The 16,689-nt window shown below is 57.9% G+C and overlaps 10 protein-coding genes across 10 annotated transcripts; 4 read left to right on the forward strand and 6 right to left on the reverse strand.

The window, feature by feature from the left end:
- Nucleotides 1–66: 66 nt before the first annotated feature.
- Malapachy_3345 (dna repair protein) lies at nt 67–1,071 on the reverse strand (the record flags this gene model as incomplete). The annotated part of the gene is made up of 3 exons (XM_018137817.1): nt 67–471; nt 498–967; nt 996–1,071. The coding sequence occupies 3 exons, from the start codon at nt 1,069–1,071 to the stop codon at nt 67–69; spliced, it is 951 nt and encodes a 316-aa protein (XP_017994192.1).
- A 534-nt stretch (nt 1,072–1,605) lies between these two features.
- Nucleotides 1,606–2,799, forward strand: Malapachy_3361 (hypothetical protein; the record flags this gene model as incomplete). Its single annotated transcript, XM_018137833.1, has 1 exon — nt 1,606–2,799. One exon carries the CDS (start codon nt 1,606–1,608, stop codon nt 2,797–2,799), a length of 1,194 nt encoding a protein of 397 aa, XP_017994071.1.
- Malapachy_3373 (wd40 repeat-like protein) lies at nt 2,774–4,131 on the reverse strand (the record flags this gene model as incomplete). The annotated part of the gene is made up of 5 exons (XM_018137845.1): nt 2,774–2,859; nt 2,890–3,680; nt 3,706–3,833; nt 3,860–3,970; nt 4,000–4,131. The coding sequence occupies 5 exons, from the start codon at nt 4,129–4,131 to the stop codon at nt 2,774–2,776; spliced, it is 1,248 nt and encodes a 415-aa protein (XP_017993998.1).
- A 151-nt stretch (nt 4,132–4,282) lies between these two features.
- Nucleotides 4,283–5,950, forward strand: Malapachy_3381 (delta 8-sphingolipid desaturase; the record flags this gene model as incomplete). The annotated part of the gene is made up of 1 exon (XM_018137853.1): nt 4,283–5,950. The coding sequence occupies one exon, from the start codon at nt 4,283–4,285 to the stop codon at nt 5,948–5,950; it is 1,668 nt and encodes a 555-aa protein (XP_017993955.1).
- Malapachy_3416 (hypothetical protein) lies at nt 5,931–10,202 on the reverse strand (the record flags this gene model as incomplete). Its single annotated transcript, XM_018137886.1, has 1 exon — nt 5,931–10,202. The coding sequence occupies one exon, from the start codon at nt 10,200–10,202 to the stop codon at nt 5,931–5,933; it is 4,272 nt and encodes a 1,423-aa protein (XP_017993863.1).
- A 132-nt stretch (nt 10,203–10,334) lies between these two features.
- Nucleotides 10,335–12,843, reverse strand: Malapachy_3419 (pleckstrin domain-containing protein; the record flags this gene model as incomplete). The annotated part of the gene is made up of 2 exons (XM_018137889.1): nt 10,335–12,557; nt 12,592–12,843. 2 exons carry the CDS (start codon nt 12,841–12,843, stop codon nt 10,335–10,337), a joined length of 2,475 nt encoding a protein of 824 aa, XP_017993856.1.
- Nucleotides 12,844–13,340: 497 nt separating this feature from the next.
- Nucleotides 13,341–14,526, reverse strand: Malapachy_3423 (hypothetical protein; the record flags this gene model as incomplete). The annotated part of the gene is made up of 5 exons (XM_018137893.1): nt 13,341–13,501; nt 13,530–14,085; nt 14,109–14,366; nt 14,396–14,491; nt 14,521–14,526. 5 exons carry the CDS (start codon nt 14,524–14,526, stop codon nt 13,341–13,343), a joined length of 1,077 nt encoding a protein of 358 aa, XP_017993700.1.
- A 156-nt stretch (nt 14,527–14,682) lies between these two features.
- On the forward strand, nt 14,683–15,104 carry Malapachy_3412 (signal recognition particle 9 protein; the record flags this gene model as incomplete). Its single annotated transcript, XM_018137882.1, has 3 exons — nt 14,683–14,754; nt 14,785–14,853; nt 14,880–15,104. 3 exons carry the CDS (start codon nt 14,683–14,685, stop codon nt 15,102–15,104), a joined length of 366 nt encoding a protein of 121 aa, XP_017993859.1.
- A 32-nt stretch (nt 15,105–15,136) lies between these two features.
- Malapachy_3424 (putative glutaredoxin) lies at nt 15,137–15,952 on the reverse strand (the record flags this gene model as incomplete). Its single annotated transcript, XM_018137894.1, has 1 exon — nt 15,137–15,952. The coding sequence occupies one exon, from the start codon at nt 15,950–15,952 to the stop codon at nt 15,137–15,139; it is 816 nt and encodes a 271-aa protein (XP_017993705.1).
- A 188-nt stretch (nt 15,953–16,140) lies between these two features.
- On the forward strand, nt 16,141–16,677 carry Malapachy_3379 (ribosome biogenesis protein rlp24; the record flags this gene model as incomplete). The annotated part of the gene is made up of 1 exon (XM_018137851.1): nt 16,141–16,677. One exon carries the CDS (start codon nt 16,141–16,143, stop codon nt 16,675–16,677), a length of 537 nt encoding a protein of 178 aa, XP_017994002.1.
- Between the last annotated feature and the right edge of the window lie 12 nt (nt 16,678–16,689).

Here is a 16,689-nt window from a genome sequence, read left to right on the forward strand (position 1 = left end):
TTGTTGCATCGAACGCGTCGCGCTGAGGTGGCTGACTAAGCATGTGTAGGGCTAAGCTATGGTATATTACAACTCTTCCACGGTGATACGCTGACCACATCCGCGGCATTGCTGCTGGGTAGGTCCAAGTTGGGCCCATTCGTGCACATGTTCAGCGTCCTTGCGCTGCTGCCACAGGTTGTCGCGAATTGTGCGCTTTCGTAACCGCTCGAGACCTTGCTGAAAGCGACGTGTGCGTTTGCGTGCGCGTTCCTCGTTGCGGCGATGGTACTCGGCATCAAGTCCTTCCGGTGACTTCCACTTGGCATCGGAGAAGGCGTATGCTTCGACCTGGCATCGCATAAATAGCATCATGTTGCTGTAGGTAGATTTGTGTGGATTCTTCTTCAGAAGATGCGGGAGCAATTCGCCATCGGCCAGTTCGGCTGCGGTAAGTCGTATACGCCACACACCATCAGTTAACAAGTAATCCTGTCATGAGCGAAACAAGTACGTACCTCTTTGACCTCGGTCTTGGTCAGCAAGCTATACTTTTCCGGATGTTGCCGCTCGCATTCGCGACACACGCAAACGTTGAATACACGCAAGAATGGATCGTACATGATATCAGGAGACTGGCACATCTCACACACTGGACGTGACGTAGGATCCAATCGAATACCAGGCTCCATTTGATCTCGCATACGCTGCTTCTCACGCTCGCGCTCTTTCCGCTGCTCTTCAAGCGCTTGCAAGGCGTCTTGGCCTTCATTCTCATCAACGAGGAAACCACCTTTCGAATTGTGCAGCCGCGTTAAATCAAACTCAATATAGTCGCCGAGCGCCTTGTCGCGAGGGAGCGCTGCAGGCGCTGTAGGCCGTGCTGGCGTCGTGACGGCGGCTGGCGCTCGAGCGGTGGCGTCACGGACGGACGAAGGACCGCCGGGACTAGCGCGTGCCGTCGCCATCGCACGAAGCTGCTTGCGCGCTATCCTGTTAGTCATGTACCTACGAACCCAGCATGCGATTGGTCTCGACGCGACCAGCCTCAGGCGACGTCCCACCCTCGTCCGCCGCGTCGGTGCCTGTCATACGTGTGGAGGAGGAAGACGTTCGTTCGTTGCTGTCAGCCTAGCTCCACCTGCATCGCCAAGCCCTCGCCTCCACGGCGAGATGGGCGAGGCGGAGCCGAGAGCCGAAGCGTCCCATCGATGTACGCCACGATCGGTTGAGCAATATGCACTCTTCTATGCGCGGCATGTATACCAGGCCCAAGTCCCAGAGATTTGCCCAGCTGAGCCGTCGTGGCCATGGTGGGAGGCATGGACACCCACGGAAAGATCAACATTCTTCCAAGCCCTCGCCCGTCATTCGCGCCTACGTCCCGACTTGATAGCGCGCGACGTAGGTACCAAGTCGCTTGGGGATGTATGTACTGCGCTCCGTCGTTTTGATCGGTACGCTGCGCGGGTTCAGCGATACGACCAACGGCGGTATGGAGCACGACGCCATGTGGCTCGCCGGCGTAGACTGGAGCGCCTACCGGCTGCGCATACCATGTCCCATGCCTGGATAGATTGGGAGGAACAACATGCTCATGCACTTGCCCAGCAAACTACGTGGCGCATGCCTCAAGTACCCTTGTCTACCCCTGTGTATGTCAACGAGCAGCTCTATCATGTCGCCCAGTATTTGTACGCTACACGGCCCAGGACGTTGGCGGATGACGTTCCATCGGAAACCGTTTCAGACCTTGTTGCACGGTTGGTAGAGGTAGGTACCAATGATGCGGAGGCCACTTCGGGTATCGCTATGACAGCAGACTACCTTGCGTGGGCTCATCATTCGCCGGTGCCGCCGCTTCGTACGCGAGACGACGTGGCACGCGTCATGAATCAGCTTGTGGCATGGAAATATTTGCATGCATTAGATGGCACCTCGTCCACCTTCGACGTACATGATTGGCCTTGGACAGCGCTGCGCCTCCAATGGACCCGCGATCCCCGCTGCGCTGGTATTGCGCCGCATCTGGACATCTTAGACATCGATGCGATTCAGGACTATGCACATACCTCGCTGCATGTCACAGCGCCTGTATACGAGATACTATCCAAGTGTCTTTACGCGTGGCTTCTTCGCGTTATGTACGAACTAACGATCGTCGCTGAGCGTGCGAAGCTCAAACACCCTATGGACAAACACACCGTATGGACCACTGTAGCCCGGCTGGGATACGTATACCCTGAGTACCATACGACAGAGGAGCCTCCGAGTGAGGAGATCGCATCGCAGGACAACACAGATGGAGCACCACCTACCGTTCATGGCTGGAATGCCGATATGCTGCATGCCATTGCCGATGTGGCAACACATTGTGATGCGCCTGTGGCTTGGACCCAATCCATACCACAAAATGTACCGGGTCTTGCCACTACGTCGTCTCTTCGTGTGCCGGACGATTGGGATGCATCCAGCAGCGACTCGGACAGCGAATCTGTATCGTCCTCTCCATCGACAGAGATGGCAAGTAGCGCAAGTGCGCTCTCCGATACGTCGTATGCCACGGATACGCTGGTGGACGATGACACGCCCTATGAACACATCGACCCCAACGATGTAATTGTACCGTGGGAGCGAACGGCCGGGCCAATACCTTCGCCAGCATCGATGGAGAACGTGACCAGTGAGTTTGTCGACGAGTGTATCGATGTCGAACTAGATACCCATGTGAATGCTATGGATGAGAAAGCAGATCAAGCGTACGAAGAGCGTATCTTCACCCAGTGGTTCGCCCTTAGTCCTGCAGGTACGACGGAATGATCATGGCAGCAAGCACAAGGAGGATACAGAACACCACAAAAATAGATTCATCCGAAATGACTGGCGTAAGTAGCTTGTATGTATACGTACCGTGCCGAGGCAGCAGATGCGTAGGCAGCACCGTCACACGCACAGATGAATCCGCGCTGCCACTCACGAGCATGCGAGAGTTGGGGGAGAACGCCAGACATGTCGGCGGGAAATCGTGGACCTTGTCTGCCTTGCACAGGAATTGCAATGTAGACGCACGATAAACACTCAGTGTCATATCAGAGGCGCCCACAGCCACAAGCCGGCCATTAGGACTGACAGCCAACACGGTAGCAGGGCGTTGCGAGACGGTACGAATCTTTTTCACCGTCCATGTATCGACATCCCACATGGCCACGTAACTCCGGCGTGCCTTGCTCCCAGGCACACTTTCGTCATTGATGAGTGTATACAGTGCATGTTTTGAGCTTGAATGCAGCAACGGACCACGCCCGAACTTCGCCATGCGGAATTGGCCTTTCCCACTACCGACTTTCGGTTGTTCAATGGTCTGCAGAATGCGTGGTGAGAACGTAGGTGTATCTCCATCGGTCGTTTTGGGCGCTGTGGAAAGAATCAGCAGACGATTGGCCGTCGTAATAGCCAGCTGACGACTGTCGTGCGAAAAGTCTGTATCGTAAATTTCCTCGTCAAGCGACAGGACGCCAACATGCGTAGAAAAGACTGTCTCCATACTCGGGTAGCGGTGCAGCTGAACCAGGCCATTGGTACTGGCAACAGCCAGGAACTTGCCGTCGGGGGAGAATGTGGCCGTCTTTTGGTAATGGTCAGGGTTGGACAAGCCCAAGGATTCGTACGACGACGTAGGCTGAATGGACATGAGGCCAGGCCTATGGTTAGATCACATATACGTACGTTGCCTCCGTCTCCTCCGTAGGATCGACCATATCTTGGATCTGATATTCGAACAACCGGACATGCTGATTAGGGCCTGTGCTCATTTGATCGGCGGCGGCATTGATACCGCACACGAGATGCGGATGCTGCGTGTAAGTGCGACTTCACATACCGAGGGATGGATGGCCAAACACATAGGCGCATCTTCCTGTGAACTGAGCTTCAGCTCACCAGCTGGGCGAAGCGAGGGCTTCTCTGGGTCAATCGGCAAGGAAGCCGCTTTCTGAGTTTGTCAGTCGGACATCGACGTACAATGACATTGGCTACACCACTGCGACCTGCGCCACCGCCACCAACAAAGACTACATGATCATCCCCTGCAAATACTAGTGCATATACAGGTACATCTGCAGCAAACGTTGCGTGGAGCAAGGGAGGCGCCATCGTACGTGCGTTTCGAGAAGCGAGGCCAAAGCCCGTGCGCCGCGGCGTTCACCACCACCGGTGCAGCCAGGCACGAGGCCTGCCTGCACGTGATGGGCAATGTCCGATGCACAGACATGAAAGGCGCAGGGATCGTATGACTGCTGCCGCCATGCAGATCGACGCGAAGCCCATGTCCACCGTCCCAGCGGTAGAGTCGGGTACGTCGCTCCCACGCACTGTATATACGCGAGCCGAACTGGCACGTCGTATTGCGAATGGCGAAGTGCTTGTTGTGCACCGCCGTCTGATCTACAAGCTCGACCGCTGGGCCTCGCAGCACCCAGGTGGCGATACAGCCATCCTGCACTTTGTCGGTCGTGATGCCAAAGATGAAATTGAAGTGTACCATTCAGATGAAACCATTGCGCGTATGCGCAAGTTTGCTGTCGCACAACTGGCCGAGGAAGATGCGACAGACGTATCGAAAGGCCGTGTGTACAAACCACTCATGCCGCCCATTCAGCTAGGGTACCGCCATGGTGCCCTGGAGCATCCTCATGCCCAGCTTGCGGCATGGAATGCATATGTGGCGATGCATCCTGAAGCCAAGAACAAGGAGCGTGTCTTGTCTTTCCCTCTACCGGTGGATATGCTGGAGCCACCGCCCAGCTCGCTGGACTCGGTGCGCGAAGCTCGTATATCTGCGGCCTTTGAGCAGTTGCATATGCGACTAAAAGAGGCGGGTATGTTCGAGCTGCATGCCCACAACTATGGCCGTGAGTGCCTTCGGTATGGCCTGTTTGCGCTCGGTGCCTACGTATTTTACCAATACGGCCAAGCGCACACTGGCTGGGCTGCCACGATGGCATTCACAGCATCGTCCATCTGTCTCGGCGCATTCTGGCACCAGCTTGCGTTCGTAGCCCATGATGCAGGGCATACTGGGATTACGCACATCTACTGGGTGGACCGCTTGCTAGGTATTATTGTTGCATCGTACGTCGGCGGCTTATCGCTGAATTGGTGGTGTGACAACCATGACGTGCACCACCTTGTGACGAACCATCCAGAGCATGACCCCGATATTCAGCACATGCCCATTTTTGCCATCAGCCCTATGTTCCTGCCCAAGGTGCCGAAGCCGCATGGCGACGAGCCAGTGGGCCTGTATTCGTCATACTACCGCCGCTCTATGCCCTTTGATGCGGCAGCGCGATGGCTCCTCCGCTTTCAGCACAAATTGTACTTTATCATTATGTCCGTGGCGCGATTCAATCTCTATGCGCTATCGTATTCATTCTTGCTGTTACGTGCGCGCCGCAACGTGTGGTTCTGGATCGAGCTATTAGGCCTGATCAGTTTTTGGACGTGGTTCCCTTGTTACGTGCTAGCCCCACTCCCAAGCTGGCGAATGCGTATTGGGTACCTACTCCTCTCACACATTGTCACGAGCCCCTTGCATATTCAGATTGTATTGTCGCACTTTGGCCAGGACACAAGTGATCTCGGACCACAGGAGTGCTTTGCCTCGCGTCAGATTCGCACTACCATGGACGTGGAGTGCCCCAAGTCGCTGGACTTTTTCCATGGCGGTCTGCACATGCAAGTCACCCACCATTTGTTCCCGCGTATGCCACGCCACAATCTTCGGCAGGCGCGTGACAGGTTTATTGTGCCCTTCTGCCGTGAGCAGGGCCTGATCTATGAAGAAATGCATTTTACATCAGGGAACCGCAAAGTCGTGCGTCGTTTGCAGGATGTGGCGAATCAGGTATCGATTTTGTGCTGCGTGGCCCAGGCACAAATGCAGGGCACGCTTACGTCGTCGTCGTCGTGAGGGCCGTGGTGCGCCGTTGGGCGAGCAGTGTAGATGTAGAGTGTAGCTCGGTCCGTACGCCCCGTAGGATTCGCTCGTCCATGGTAGGGATCATGGCAAGGATTTCTTCACACCATGCCCAGTAGGTGGGGTCCGATACCACTTCGACGTACGCTCGCATGGCCGACAGCAAGGCCGAGACGCATTGGATGGCCATATGTACCTGCACAGCTTCGGTAGGCCACATCGCGTCCAAGACGTCCGCTACCAATGTGCGTCGCTGTGTGACAAACGCGTCGTGGGACGATGGGACGTCAAGTGTAGCAAACCATGGCACTTGTGCTGCCTGCAGAAGCGATGTCAGTGTCGTCTGCATCGTAGTATGGTACGCAAGGATCGTATGGAACCACACCAACATCAGCTCCATGGGCTCGTTCCGTACGGCTGCATGATCGTACTCGGCAATTCGTACAGCCAAACGAACTGCCACATCACGTTTTCGAATGGGATCTGACAGCCGTTTCCACGACTCGCGACCTAGCGTTAAGTACGCTGACCATGCGCGCCGACTCTGTGAAACAAGCACAGCACCACACGCGGCCCATACATCGACCAGCAGCCCTAACCGATCTTGTGCTTCTGCCTGCGCCACCAAAGCCTCTAAGGCAGTATCCGACGCCGTAGAGGAACGTGTGGACGTCCACTGCGTCAACAGTCGGAAGAGCATAGGCGATATATTGGCATCCACATGCGCCGCCAGCGCTTCGTCCGGCGGCGGCTGCCAGTCTTCGCCTAGCAGTGATGCCAAGGCGGGATCGCGCATCCATGCATCGTCGTCGTCGTCGTTGTCGTCGTCCATGGAGTCTGCTGTGCCTTGACTTGCTTGCGTGGGCCTCGAGAGTGACTGCTGCCGTGCCTCTAAAAACACTTGGACAATACGCAGCGCTTCCATTTGCACGTCCGGCGAGAGATCGGAAGCAAAGACATCGCGTGTCCATGCGGTATGCAGCAGCGAGATGGGTGGATAGGGCACAGGGGCATCTGGCTGCAGGGACGCATGTCGAATCAAGTGCTGAATGGAGCGCAGAACGACGGCCATCATGCGTGTAGCCTCCTTGCGCATTTGCTGGGTCCGTCGCGCTTCCATCCCCGTCGTTGCCAGCGAGGCGTGCTCTAGTCCTTCTGCGTGCAGGGCCTGCAGTACATCCACAAGCCATGCCACGATGGGCGCCAAGTCCTGTGCATGCTGACGAAAAAGCGTGCCAGCATACACCACCGCGCGAATGCAAGCAATCTGACTCGCGCGATCTGCACTAGCAAACGGGAGAAAGCTGCGAATCTGCCGAAGGCGCTGCTTGGCAGACGTAGGCTCAAAAAGAAGGAAGAGCATGACCAGCGAATAGTGATTGAACAGCATCGCACGCTCTGTCGACAGCGGTGGCTGCGCCTTCGTAAAGGGCATCACACGGACAGGTGTCATGCGCGAAAAGAGACGGGCTAGACGTCGTGACGCGTCCGGTTGTGCTTGCCATGTACGACTGGTGTGGGCGAGCAGCTGCAAAAACAGCTGGTAGGCAGACGTACATGGTGCATCGTACAGGGCCGAGGTATCGAAGCGCCGCAAGAACGGCGCAAAGTCGTGGTCCGTTTCAGAAGGCAGATCTGCCAAGCGGTGTGCATCAAAGATATCGAAGACGTGGCGCAAAAGCGGCTCAGCGTGTTGAAACGACCACTGCCAACGCTCGTGAAGGAGCCAGCACCGACGTAGCAGGGTATATATGTACGCATCGCGACGTGCGACCAGCGCACGGGGTACAGCGTGCTCTACGTGTTCGTCGTACCGAAGCTGGACACGTGCCATGAGACGCTGCACGAGCGGCCAGTGCGCCGCGAGATGCGGCGTGCGGCCGGCGAGGCCCGTCGCCGCATGGAAATGCGAAAGAGCACACACGCTCAGCAACGCAAACCACGTCCGCTCACACGTCACAAGAAGCGGCGTGGCCGTCGGCGCTGTGCGATGCCATTCGTCGCAGGCTGCCTCCCATACGTCCCAGAACGCCAACGCATCAATCGCGTTGAGGACATGCACAAGACTGATCCATAGCACAGCGTAGGCATTGTCCCATGTCCCTTCAGACGGCATGGTCTCCCATACGGTCGCAAGCCCATGCAGCAAAAGACGTACGACGAGGGGATGCGCTGCTTCCAACACACTCACAGCGCGATCTGGCATGACGCAGTGCATGCGGAACAACACTTGCACGCGGCACCACAAAAGCTGTAGGGAAAGGCGCGGCGAGCTCGATGTACATCGATCCAGCGCGTCTTGGAGCCATGTGCAAAGCATCGCACAGGCCGCTTCCGCCTCCCATGCGCCTTCCACATGCACAGCGTCGGCCGTAGGGGTATGTGTCGCTTGCCATGTGAACCATACGCCGAGGAAATGGAGGAGATCGGCTGTGGCCACGCTGTCGTCCAATCGATCCGTCACAGTGAGCAACGCGTGCGCCACATCGTCCTGGCTCATAGACGCGTGCCAGGCCAGGCCATGGGCATGGCACTGTGGCACGTCGTACGTCGTCGTGGCCGTGGCGCATTGCAGCAGGGCATGCAGCCGACCACGCCCCAAGTCGGTGCTGGACGCAAAGGCAAGGCCTACAGGCGGAGGCCGAACTCCAAAATCACACGGGATCTGACGCACGGTATCCCACCAAAGGAACTGCTGCAAGTCTGCATGCCAGGCGGACGGCGTCGCCTGCCAAGCTGTCGGTAAGGCGGACGCATTGTCTGGCGAAGGCACCGTCAATGGCGCCATGGGCCGCGCTGGCGACGAACGACGGACAGGTTGCGGCTTGGTCGGCCATCCGTGGGGCGGCATGTCCGTAGGAGGCCTCGCTACTCGTACATCTCGTGCGACGTTGATCCATCCATGCGATGCAGGAATGTATGGCAAACGTGTATGTGACGACAAGTCGCCACGCTGCGTAGGCACGCCCACGACATGGCCACTTGCGACGCCGGGCACAACCGTCACGGAAGAACGAGACGTGGCTCGAGCCTTGCTTGTCGTCGTCGAGGCCGAGGCGGAGGGCGCCGTATCATCCAGCCCTTGAATCCACGCAGGGACAGCAACACGAGATGCGCGCCGAGTAGATGGCATAGCATGTGTCCGACGTGATCGTTTCGCGGTACGAGACACCGCCGCTGCCTCGCCAAAGCCATGCTGGCCCTGTCGTCGGTGCCGTTGTCGTCGCCATGTCGGTGGGCGTTCCGCATGCGTTCGTGCGAGCATTCGATCGATCGCATCGGCTTCTTGCACAGGCGACGGGGATCGCTGTCGCATCCACGTACGTACATCGCCATCCTGCCACTGTGGCGAGGGCGAGCGTGTAGGAGTCGGTTCGCTGCTTTCGTCCGACGACGCATCGCTCCAAAGCGGCATGGACGCCGAGGTAGATCGCGCACGAATCCGACGACGTGATTCGCCAGGTTGTAACGCACCGCTGGGCGCTGGCACCGCTGGGCAAGGCATGTCGTCTGCATCGCTGCTGGACGCGGATTCGTCGTACGCATGGCCATGCCGCATAGCACGTAGGTCGTCAATGCACGCGCGCGCCATGTGCGCCGGCATCATGTGCTTGAGGACGCGGAATCGACGTTCATAGTCCGTGCTGTCATCGGACGAGTCGGCCTCGGACGCGGACGAAGTCGCATGATCAATGGTCAGCGAAGGGGAGCGTGAACGTGAACGCGAACGCGAACGCGAACGCGAGCGAGGTCGCGAGCGAGGGCGCGAACTAGTGTCAGGCAGGGACGAGGAAGGCACGTCCTCGTGTATCGGACGTCGACGCCATTCGCGTTGGGACACCACAGCATCTTCCCAGTCGTTCGCATACAGCTCGCGACGGTACTGCAAGGCCTCAATGGTATAGGGGTGGATCTGGGCAGGCTTGCGCGCGCGCAAGTGACGGCGTGGAGGAGAGGGTATCGATGTAGTCACGGCAGGCGGCGGTAGTACAGACGTTGTCGCAGGATCGGGCGCAGAAGTAGGCACTGACGCGGTACGAAGCGGCAGAAGCGGCGACGCTGTGGCCGAGCGAGAGGGGATGGACTGGAACATGACACGCCGTGGCGCCGCATGAAATAGATTCCATTTCTTCCGACTTCGTGTCGTCGGCACCAACTCGCCCCATTCAGCATCGCTTGCCCACCCGACCGCTTCGTCGTCGTCCGACGTACCTACGACGGCGTCGGCCTGTCCATCCAGGGCCATTCACACACGCGCTCTCACCACCACAACGATCTACGTCAAACGGCTGGCTTCTCCACGGCGCGTCGCGCATTGTTGGCCCACGTGATTTATGCGCACAGTCCACACTGATTTGGCTCGCTCGTGTACCTCTATCTATGTAGTAGCACCGCTACGGCCCAACATCGACTGGAGCCACACAGTCGCTTGGGAAATGCTACGAAGCGACTCGGTCGATCGCTTGGTATGTACCGCGCGGGAAGGACGCAGACTCTTTGCCTCTCTGGGATCGTGAGCCCACGCCGAGGCAGGGCCGAAATGCGACACATGCTGCTCCAAGGTGCCTGCGCCGACCGATGTAGTCTCCACTTGCATACGTGGTGTGCTGGGTATTTCGCCCGCAGGTTGGCTCACAATCGACCAGCGACGTATGTGGCCCCTGCGGACGCGCCGAGGTACTTCCGGCTCAGCCGGCGCGGGTGAGGTCGTGGCGGTCGTCATGTCAGAAAGCGTCGGCAGTGTCGTCGATGTAGACGTCGCAGCTGGCGACGACAAGGAGGTAGGCATGTGCTGCGAGGCAGGCACATCCGGGATGGGGTGCAGCACAGGCCGCCTCGGCTCCGTGGCCAGCGCGGAGGACGTCGTGGACGAGGTCCGCTCACGGCCTTTGGCCGGCGTCGCCGCCGGGACATGGATGGCGGTCGTGACGTGGTTCTCCATCGACCGACGGGCTACGTGACGTGGTCGCGTCGAGACGAACGTCGATAGGAAGCACGCTTGGCAGGCCCGGGCACGTACATCGCTGCTGGGCGTCGTGACCGACGCGCGAATCACAAACAAGCAGCTACTACACGACGCACAGAAGACACGACCACACAGCCGGCAATGGTGCTTTCGGCGCCACATCGTGAAAGGATGGGCACAGCGTGTGCACCGTGTCGCTAGACTGTCGGGTACCCAGACAGGCGCGACATAGTTTTCTAGAATCGGCACGGTCGATGGCCGCACAAACAGCGACGACAAGCGCGGCGGAAGGGCCGGGCGAGGTGGCATGGTAGTGCTCGTGGTCATGGTGCTGGTTGTCGAGACCGAGGAGCTAAGGGACGACAAGGATGTAGAAACGGGAAGGCCAAGGTCACCAGCCTCGTCCCACGAACGCTCGGCAGCCTCGAAACTCTGACGGAGGGAAGGCAACGTCGCACGGTGCTCGTCCTGCGTCTCGCGAATCGTCGAGACCCAGCTCTGCTTCGACGCACGTGTCGACGCATACAAGAAAAAACTGCACTGAGGCGATAGGATCTCAAATTTGTGCTTCAGTGTTGACGTCGTACGTTCCATAGCCGAGGACGACGATAGATTCGGCAAGCTGTGAGAAATCGGCATACCGTCGCCTGCGACGCCGACTTCGTCGTGCGCAACGACAGTGATATCGTTCAGATGCAGCTTGTGGGTGACGTAGACCAACATGCCTGTCATGAACGAAGACGACGAACGCGAGAGCACAGGCAACGTCGTCGACGTCTCATTGCTGCTTAGGTTGGCCAGCCAACTGGACTCACTACCAGGCGAGCACCCCAGCTCACTCGATGAGCGCTGGGACTCTGAGCCATCAGACATGCTCATGGGATCTGCCTTGGCACGTGTCACAAGCAGACAGTCTGAAAACAAATAGCACCAGTGAGGCTGGATGTCTTTGCGTGTCGACTTGAGCAGCATGCCGTACTTGACAAGCCGACGCCCCGGCACGACCAGGGGCTCGTCCAGGCCAAGCAACGTACGCTGCAGTTCCAGGGCCGTGAGGGCCAATTCATGCTGCCGGATATGTTCGTTGATGTACGACGCCGTATCGTCGACCACTTGGTACGATTCACGTAAGTATGTGTAGTCAGGGTGCCATGTAGGTGTGTTTTGAAGCAGGCCACGCAGTAGCAGCTTGTATCGCGGGACACGCTGGACCAACGTAAGGAGCTGTGCCTCCAGTCCGAGCTTCATAGCGCGCTGATGCAGCGAGCGAGTATGGTGATTGGCATGAGTAAGAAATTGACGGAAGCGTTCGTTAGTTCGTTGTTCAGATTCAATACAGGACATGGCATGAGAAAAGTTTTGCATAAAGAGGGAGTACATCTTGAGAAACGGGGCCACCGGGACAAGCAAGTCGCCGATCGTATCATGAAGTGGATCCCACGTCGAGATGGCGACACCGTCGACGTGCACAGCCGCAGACGCCTTCGCATCCCCCAGCCGTTCTTCCAGGCGTAGCAGTAGCTCTTTGCTCAGCTGCAATATATCGCAGAAGTTAGAAAAGATACGGTTCAGTACACGACGAGAGACGATCGGCGTGGGATCCTGGAGAGACGCCAGAAGCGGGGTATAATAATACTGGGATGTAAGCAGCCATAACGGTATCACGTACAGAGTCAAGGATGCATAGGCCATGGACATAGGCCTTCTCGGATTTGTACAGCTCCATCGCGAGTCCGTAGCGTTGCGCCATGCATCGCGCAATGCTGTCCGAGGAGGCTGTGGGCGGATCGGCAGGGCACGTCGCCACACTTGAAGGAAGTGGTGTCGAGGGTAAAGAGTCGGAGGCAAATACATGAGAGGAGCCAGTCCAGGAGAGCAAGTGAGATGTATCTTCCTCCGACATAGAAACACGGCAATCCATCGACGACAAGCTAGCGCCGGACAACCTTGATCGAGACGCCGAAGGCCGACTCGGCGGCCGGCTTGTAGGCGGCGCCGCCAACAACGCCTGGCTGTTGTCTGCCATTTTAGGCTTCCCACCAAGCCCTGCTCGGCGATCACACAAAAGTGCGCCAGGGAGGGACGTAGGTCGTGAACCAAGGTGCGAAACTACGACACAGCACGAGCCGTTTATAGGCACACGCCTGGGCCTCTCCACGCTAGAGCCAACCAACGAAACCCCAAGGCCGCTGCACGCGCCGTTGGACTGCGCTCCACCGACGCGTGTTTGGGCCTGGCCACGTGATACAGCCCTAAAAAAAGAGTCGATCTGGCCAGCCAAGCCACGACGAACGACACTGGAAGGGCCGTAGGAACACTAGGAGGCTATATCAATGCCGGCGATCACGCACCGTCGACAGGGTATCTAGTACGCGAAGAAAAGCAGATGGACAGAGTCAGAAAAACGATAGGTATGCCTTACGACGGCCGTGGGCTCATCATAGACGCCAAATCCGGCATCCCTGGCATAGGCGGCATAGGCGGCATAGGTGGCATGCCAGGCATGCCTGGCATCATGGGCGGCATACCGTTCATCCCACCCCATCGTGGATCTTGCTCTTTCGATAGCATGCCAGACACTGCATGGTCAGATGGTGTCGTACGTACTTAGCGCCATCATAAGCTCCGGGCCTGTTGGCTCGTATTGGTATGTATTCTTCCAGAGCTGCGAAAGGCGCTCCCAGTGGGCCGAGTTGGTCGGATCAAAACTCGCCTGGTCAAACGCGCTCAAATCTTCTTTGATCGGCGCAGGCTCCGTGGATGGGGCACGCGCTGTGGTCGAGGGAGCTGGCGCCGCCGAGTACGGCATCGACGAGGCACCGCTGCCACTCGTGGGTGGGGGGCTCAGCATTGCACTTACCGACGCAGGCACATCGGGGGCGCTCGGCGCAGCAGTCATGGACGGCATCGAAGCGGTCGAGCCAGCGCCCGGGGGACTCAGAAGCGCCAGCACACTCGCAGGCAAGCCGGCCGACGCAGGCTGTGTCGGCGCTGCTGTCGTCCGGGGCGGAGGCCGCCGAGGAGCCGGGCCAGGGGGCGGAGCGGAGGCCGACGAAGCCGACGACGTGCTGGATCCCTCTTCCTGAATGCGCTGCAGAATTTTCGCATGGAACGTGCCAGCACGACCCCAAATATCGATCACTTTGCGTACTTTGTCCTGTGGCTGTCAGTAGAGGAAATACATACGCGCTGCTCTGGAGGTACATGTTGCATACAGTCCACACCGACTTGTGCCGCGGGCTCGTGCAGTGCACGTAGAAAAGAAGAGGCATTCGCCGCTAGCGTCTGCGGCGAGTCGTCAGAGTCAAACCCGGCGCCTTGACGACGTGCGATTTCCTGTGCATGACGCGCCACAGCATCAAATAAGTACAAGGACACTAGCTTGTTAGCAGGGGAAGCACGCAAGTGCGCTTTCAGCATGGTCTTGGCCAGCATTTCAGGGTCCTGCATGTCAGAAAACATAGCATACGTACAGACAAGGCTTGTGTGGCACTGTCCGTCACGCGCGCGACACGCGAGCCAGATAGCTTATTTTGTGCAATAGTCTCGTACAAGAGACTCGCAAAAGACTAGAGTGTGAGCATCGCAACGTACGTACCTCCATATTGCTCCTGCCCAAGGCGATGGCACTGCACAACCAGCTCAATGCGCGTGTGAGCGGACGACAAGAACGACGCAGGGCCAGCCCAACTTATTTTCGTCTTTGCCCCATGGCGCCCACGTAAGCCAATCACTCGCTCTTCGCGACCTTGCCGCCGCCATGGTGTATTTGAAGCACTGGAACGAGTTCAAGGCGCAGGCGCTCGAGCTGTATAGCCGCAATCCACGGCAGGTACGTACATGGTGTTTACGCTTATGCCAGTCTCGCTTTTTGGTCAAGGCTCAGCCCAAGACACAGACGTTGGTTGTAAAACTGACAGACAACCGCGAGGTACGTTGCGTTGCACTTATGCCCAGACGCTCAAGTTCCGTGCCAAGTCGTCCATTATCCTCAATCGTCTGGATGAATTCCAGCGACAGTTACTGGAGCGCATGTCCGGTGTGAAGCCGCCTGCGGCGCCCGTCGCTGCCACGGCCACCGCCGTGGCGAATACAGCCGAGAAGGCCGTGAATGCTGTGGCAGACAAGGCCAGTGCACCCACGAGCAAGTCTAGCAAGAAAAAGAAGGGGAAGAAAAAGTAACGTACAATGCCCATGGCTCCTCTGTCTATGTATTATAACGCTCCGGCACCATGTAGGATGCCCCGCAAAAGGCCTCGCTCATGTAGCTCTTGAAGGCGATCGTTCCCACCAAGTAGTTTCTGGCCCGTCATGACTTTGGGATAGGTTCGGTGGCCCGTGAGATACCACAATAGGGGCTGGATAGGGTGGGCATCAGGCCGCAAGTCCACGTCGTAGGCTGTATACGTTGCGCCGTACTCGTGGAGGAGCGCCTTGGCTGCCTTTGAGTAGGGGCAGTACGACTTGGAAAAGACCGTCAAGGGCGCCACATGCAAATGCTTCATTTCCCATCCAATGGGCGACTCGAGGTACAGCCGAAGATCGTCAAGGCCACTCGAGGACACTTGCTTGAGCTGTGTAAGAAATTGGATGTGCGCATCGTCGGGCCATGTAGCCCCATCCTTGAGCCAATGCCGCCACTCGTTCCAAACGCCATGATCGACGCGGAACTCTGGATCCTGCATCTGTTCGATCAGGAGCATCGTCAACTCCTCTTTGGAGGGATATGGCATGCCTTGACGGCCCACGTCTGTGCGTTTCGGCGTTTTGCCTGGGATAGCGCCGGGCACCTCACGTAAGAGTTTGCGAATATCTGGGTCAATAGGGGCGCGTTTGGACGAAGAGGAGACAGACATCCAAGGGGCTGTATGCATCCAGAACCAGAAGCATGTCAGGGTCAACATGGCCAATAGGACCATCATGGTCTTGCGCCGACGCAGCCAGGCTGTCGGCATACGAAATAAAATCCCCTTCTCATGGGAATGGGATACAGGGGCAGGCAGCACTGTATCTGTACGTTTTTCCAACATGACGCCTATCGCCCGACCGCACGCGTGTCGTACTGCACGGATCGCACGCTAGGCGCATGGCGCCCGCCGCTGCTGCGCCAGGGACGCACGATGTGGAGTAACGAGCTACCGTTGTCGGCCGAGCCATTTTTTTTTCCAGGGCCCAGCCACACAGACCGAGATACCAAGCCTGCGACGACGACGACGCTATGAGGGTCGAGCACTGCTTCTTCTGTTCGGCGCCCTCGTACCCCGGTCGTGGCATTACCTTTGTGCGCAATGATGCCAAGGTATTCCGTTTTTGCAAGTCGAAGTGCCACAAGAACTTCAAGATGAAGCGCAACCCACGCAAGGTGCGCTGGACCAAGGCGTTCCGTAAAGCCTCGGGCAAGGAGATGACCGTCGACTCGACGCTCGAGTTTGAGAAGCGCCGTAATGTGCCGGTACGCTACGACCGTGATCTTGTGCAGGCTACGCTGTCGGCTATGCAGCGTATCCAGGAAATCAAGGCCCGTCGCGAACGTGCCTTTTACCGTGCTCGTATGGCCAAGGCGGCTGGCGGCAGCGTCAAGGCCAAGGCCAAGGAAGTCGATCGCTTGGCTGTGCACCGTAACCAGCACCTGCGCCGCGCGATCCAGGCCGATGCCGCGAAGGCCGAGCGCAAGAAGGTCAAGGTGGCTGCGCGCAAGAGTGCATTGGTCAGCGCCGGCGACGATGGCATGTCGATGGGTATGCACATGGACTAAATGATTTGTGTT

This window comes from Malassezia pachydermatis (genome assembly GCF_001278385.1).
Source record: "Malassezia pachydermatis strain CBS 1879 chromosome Unknown scaffold1, whole genome shotgun sequence".
In the NCBI taxonomy this organism is placed as follows: domain Eukaryota; kingdom Fungi; phylum Basidiomycota; class Malasseziomycetes; order Malasseziales; family Malasseziaceae; genus Malassezia; species Malassezia pachydermatis.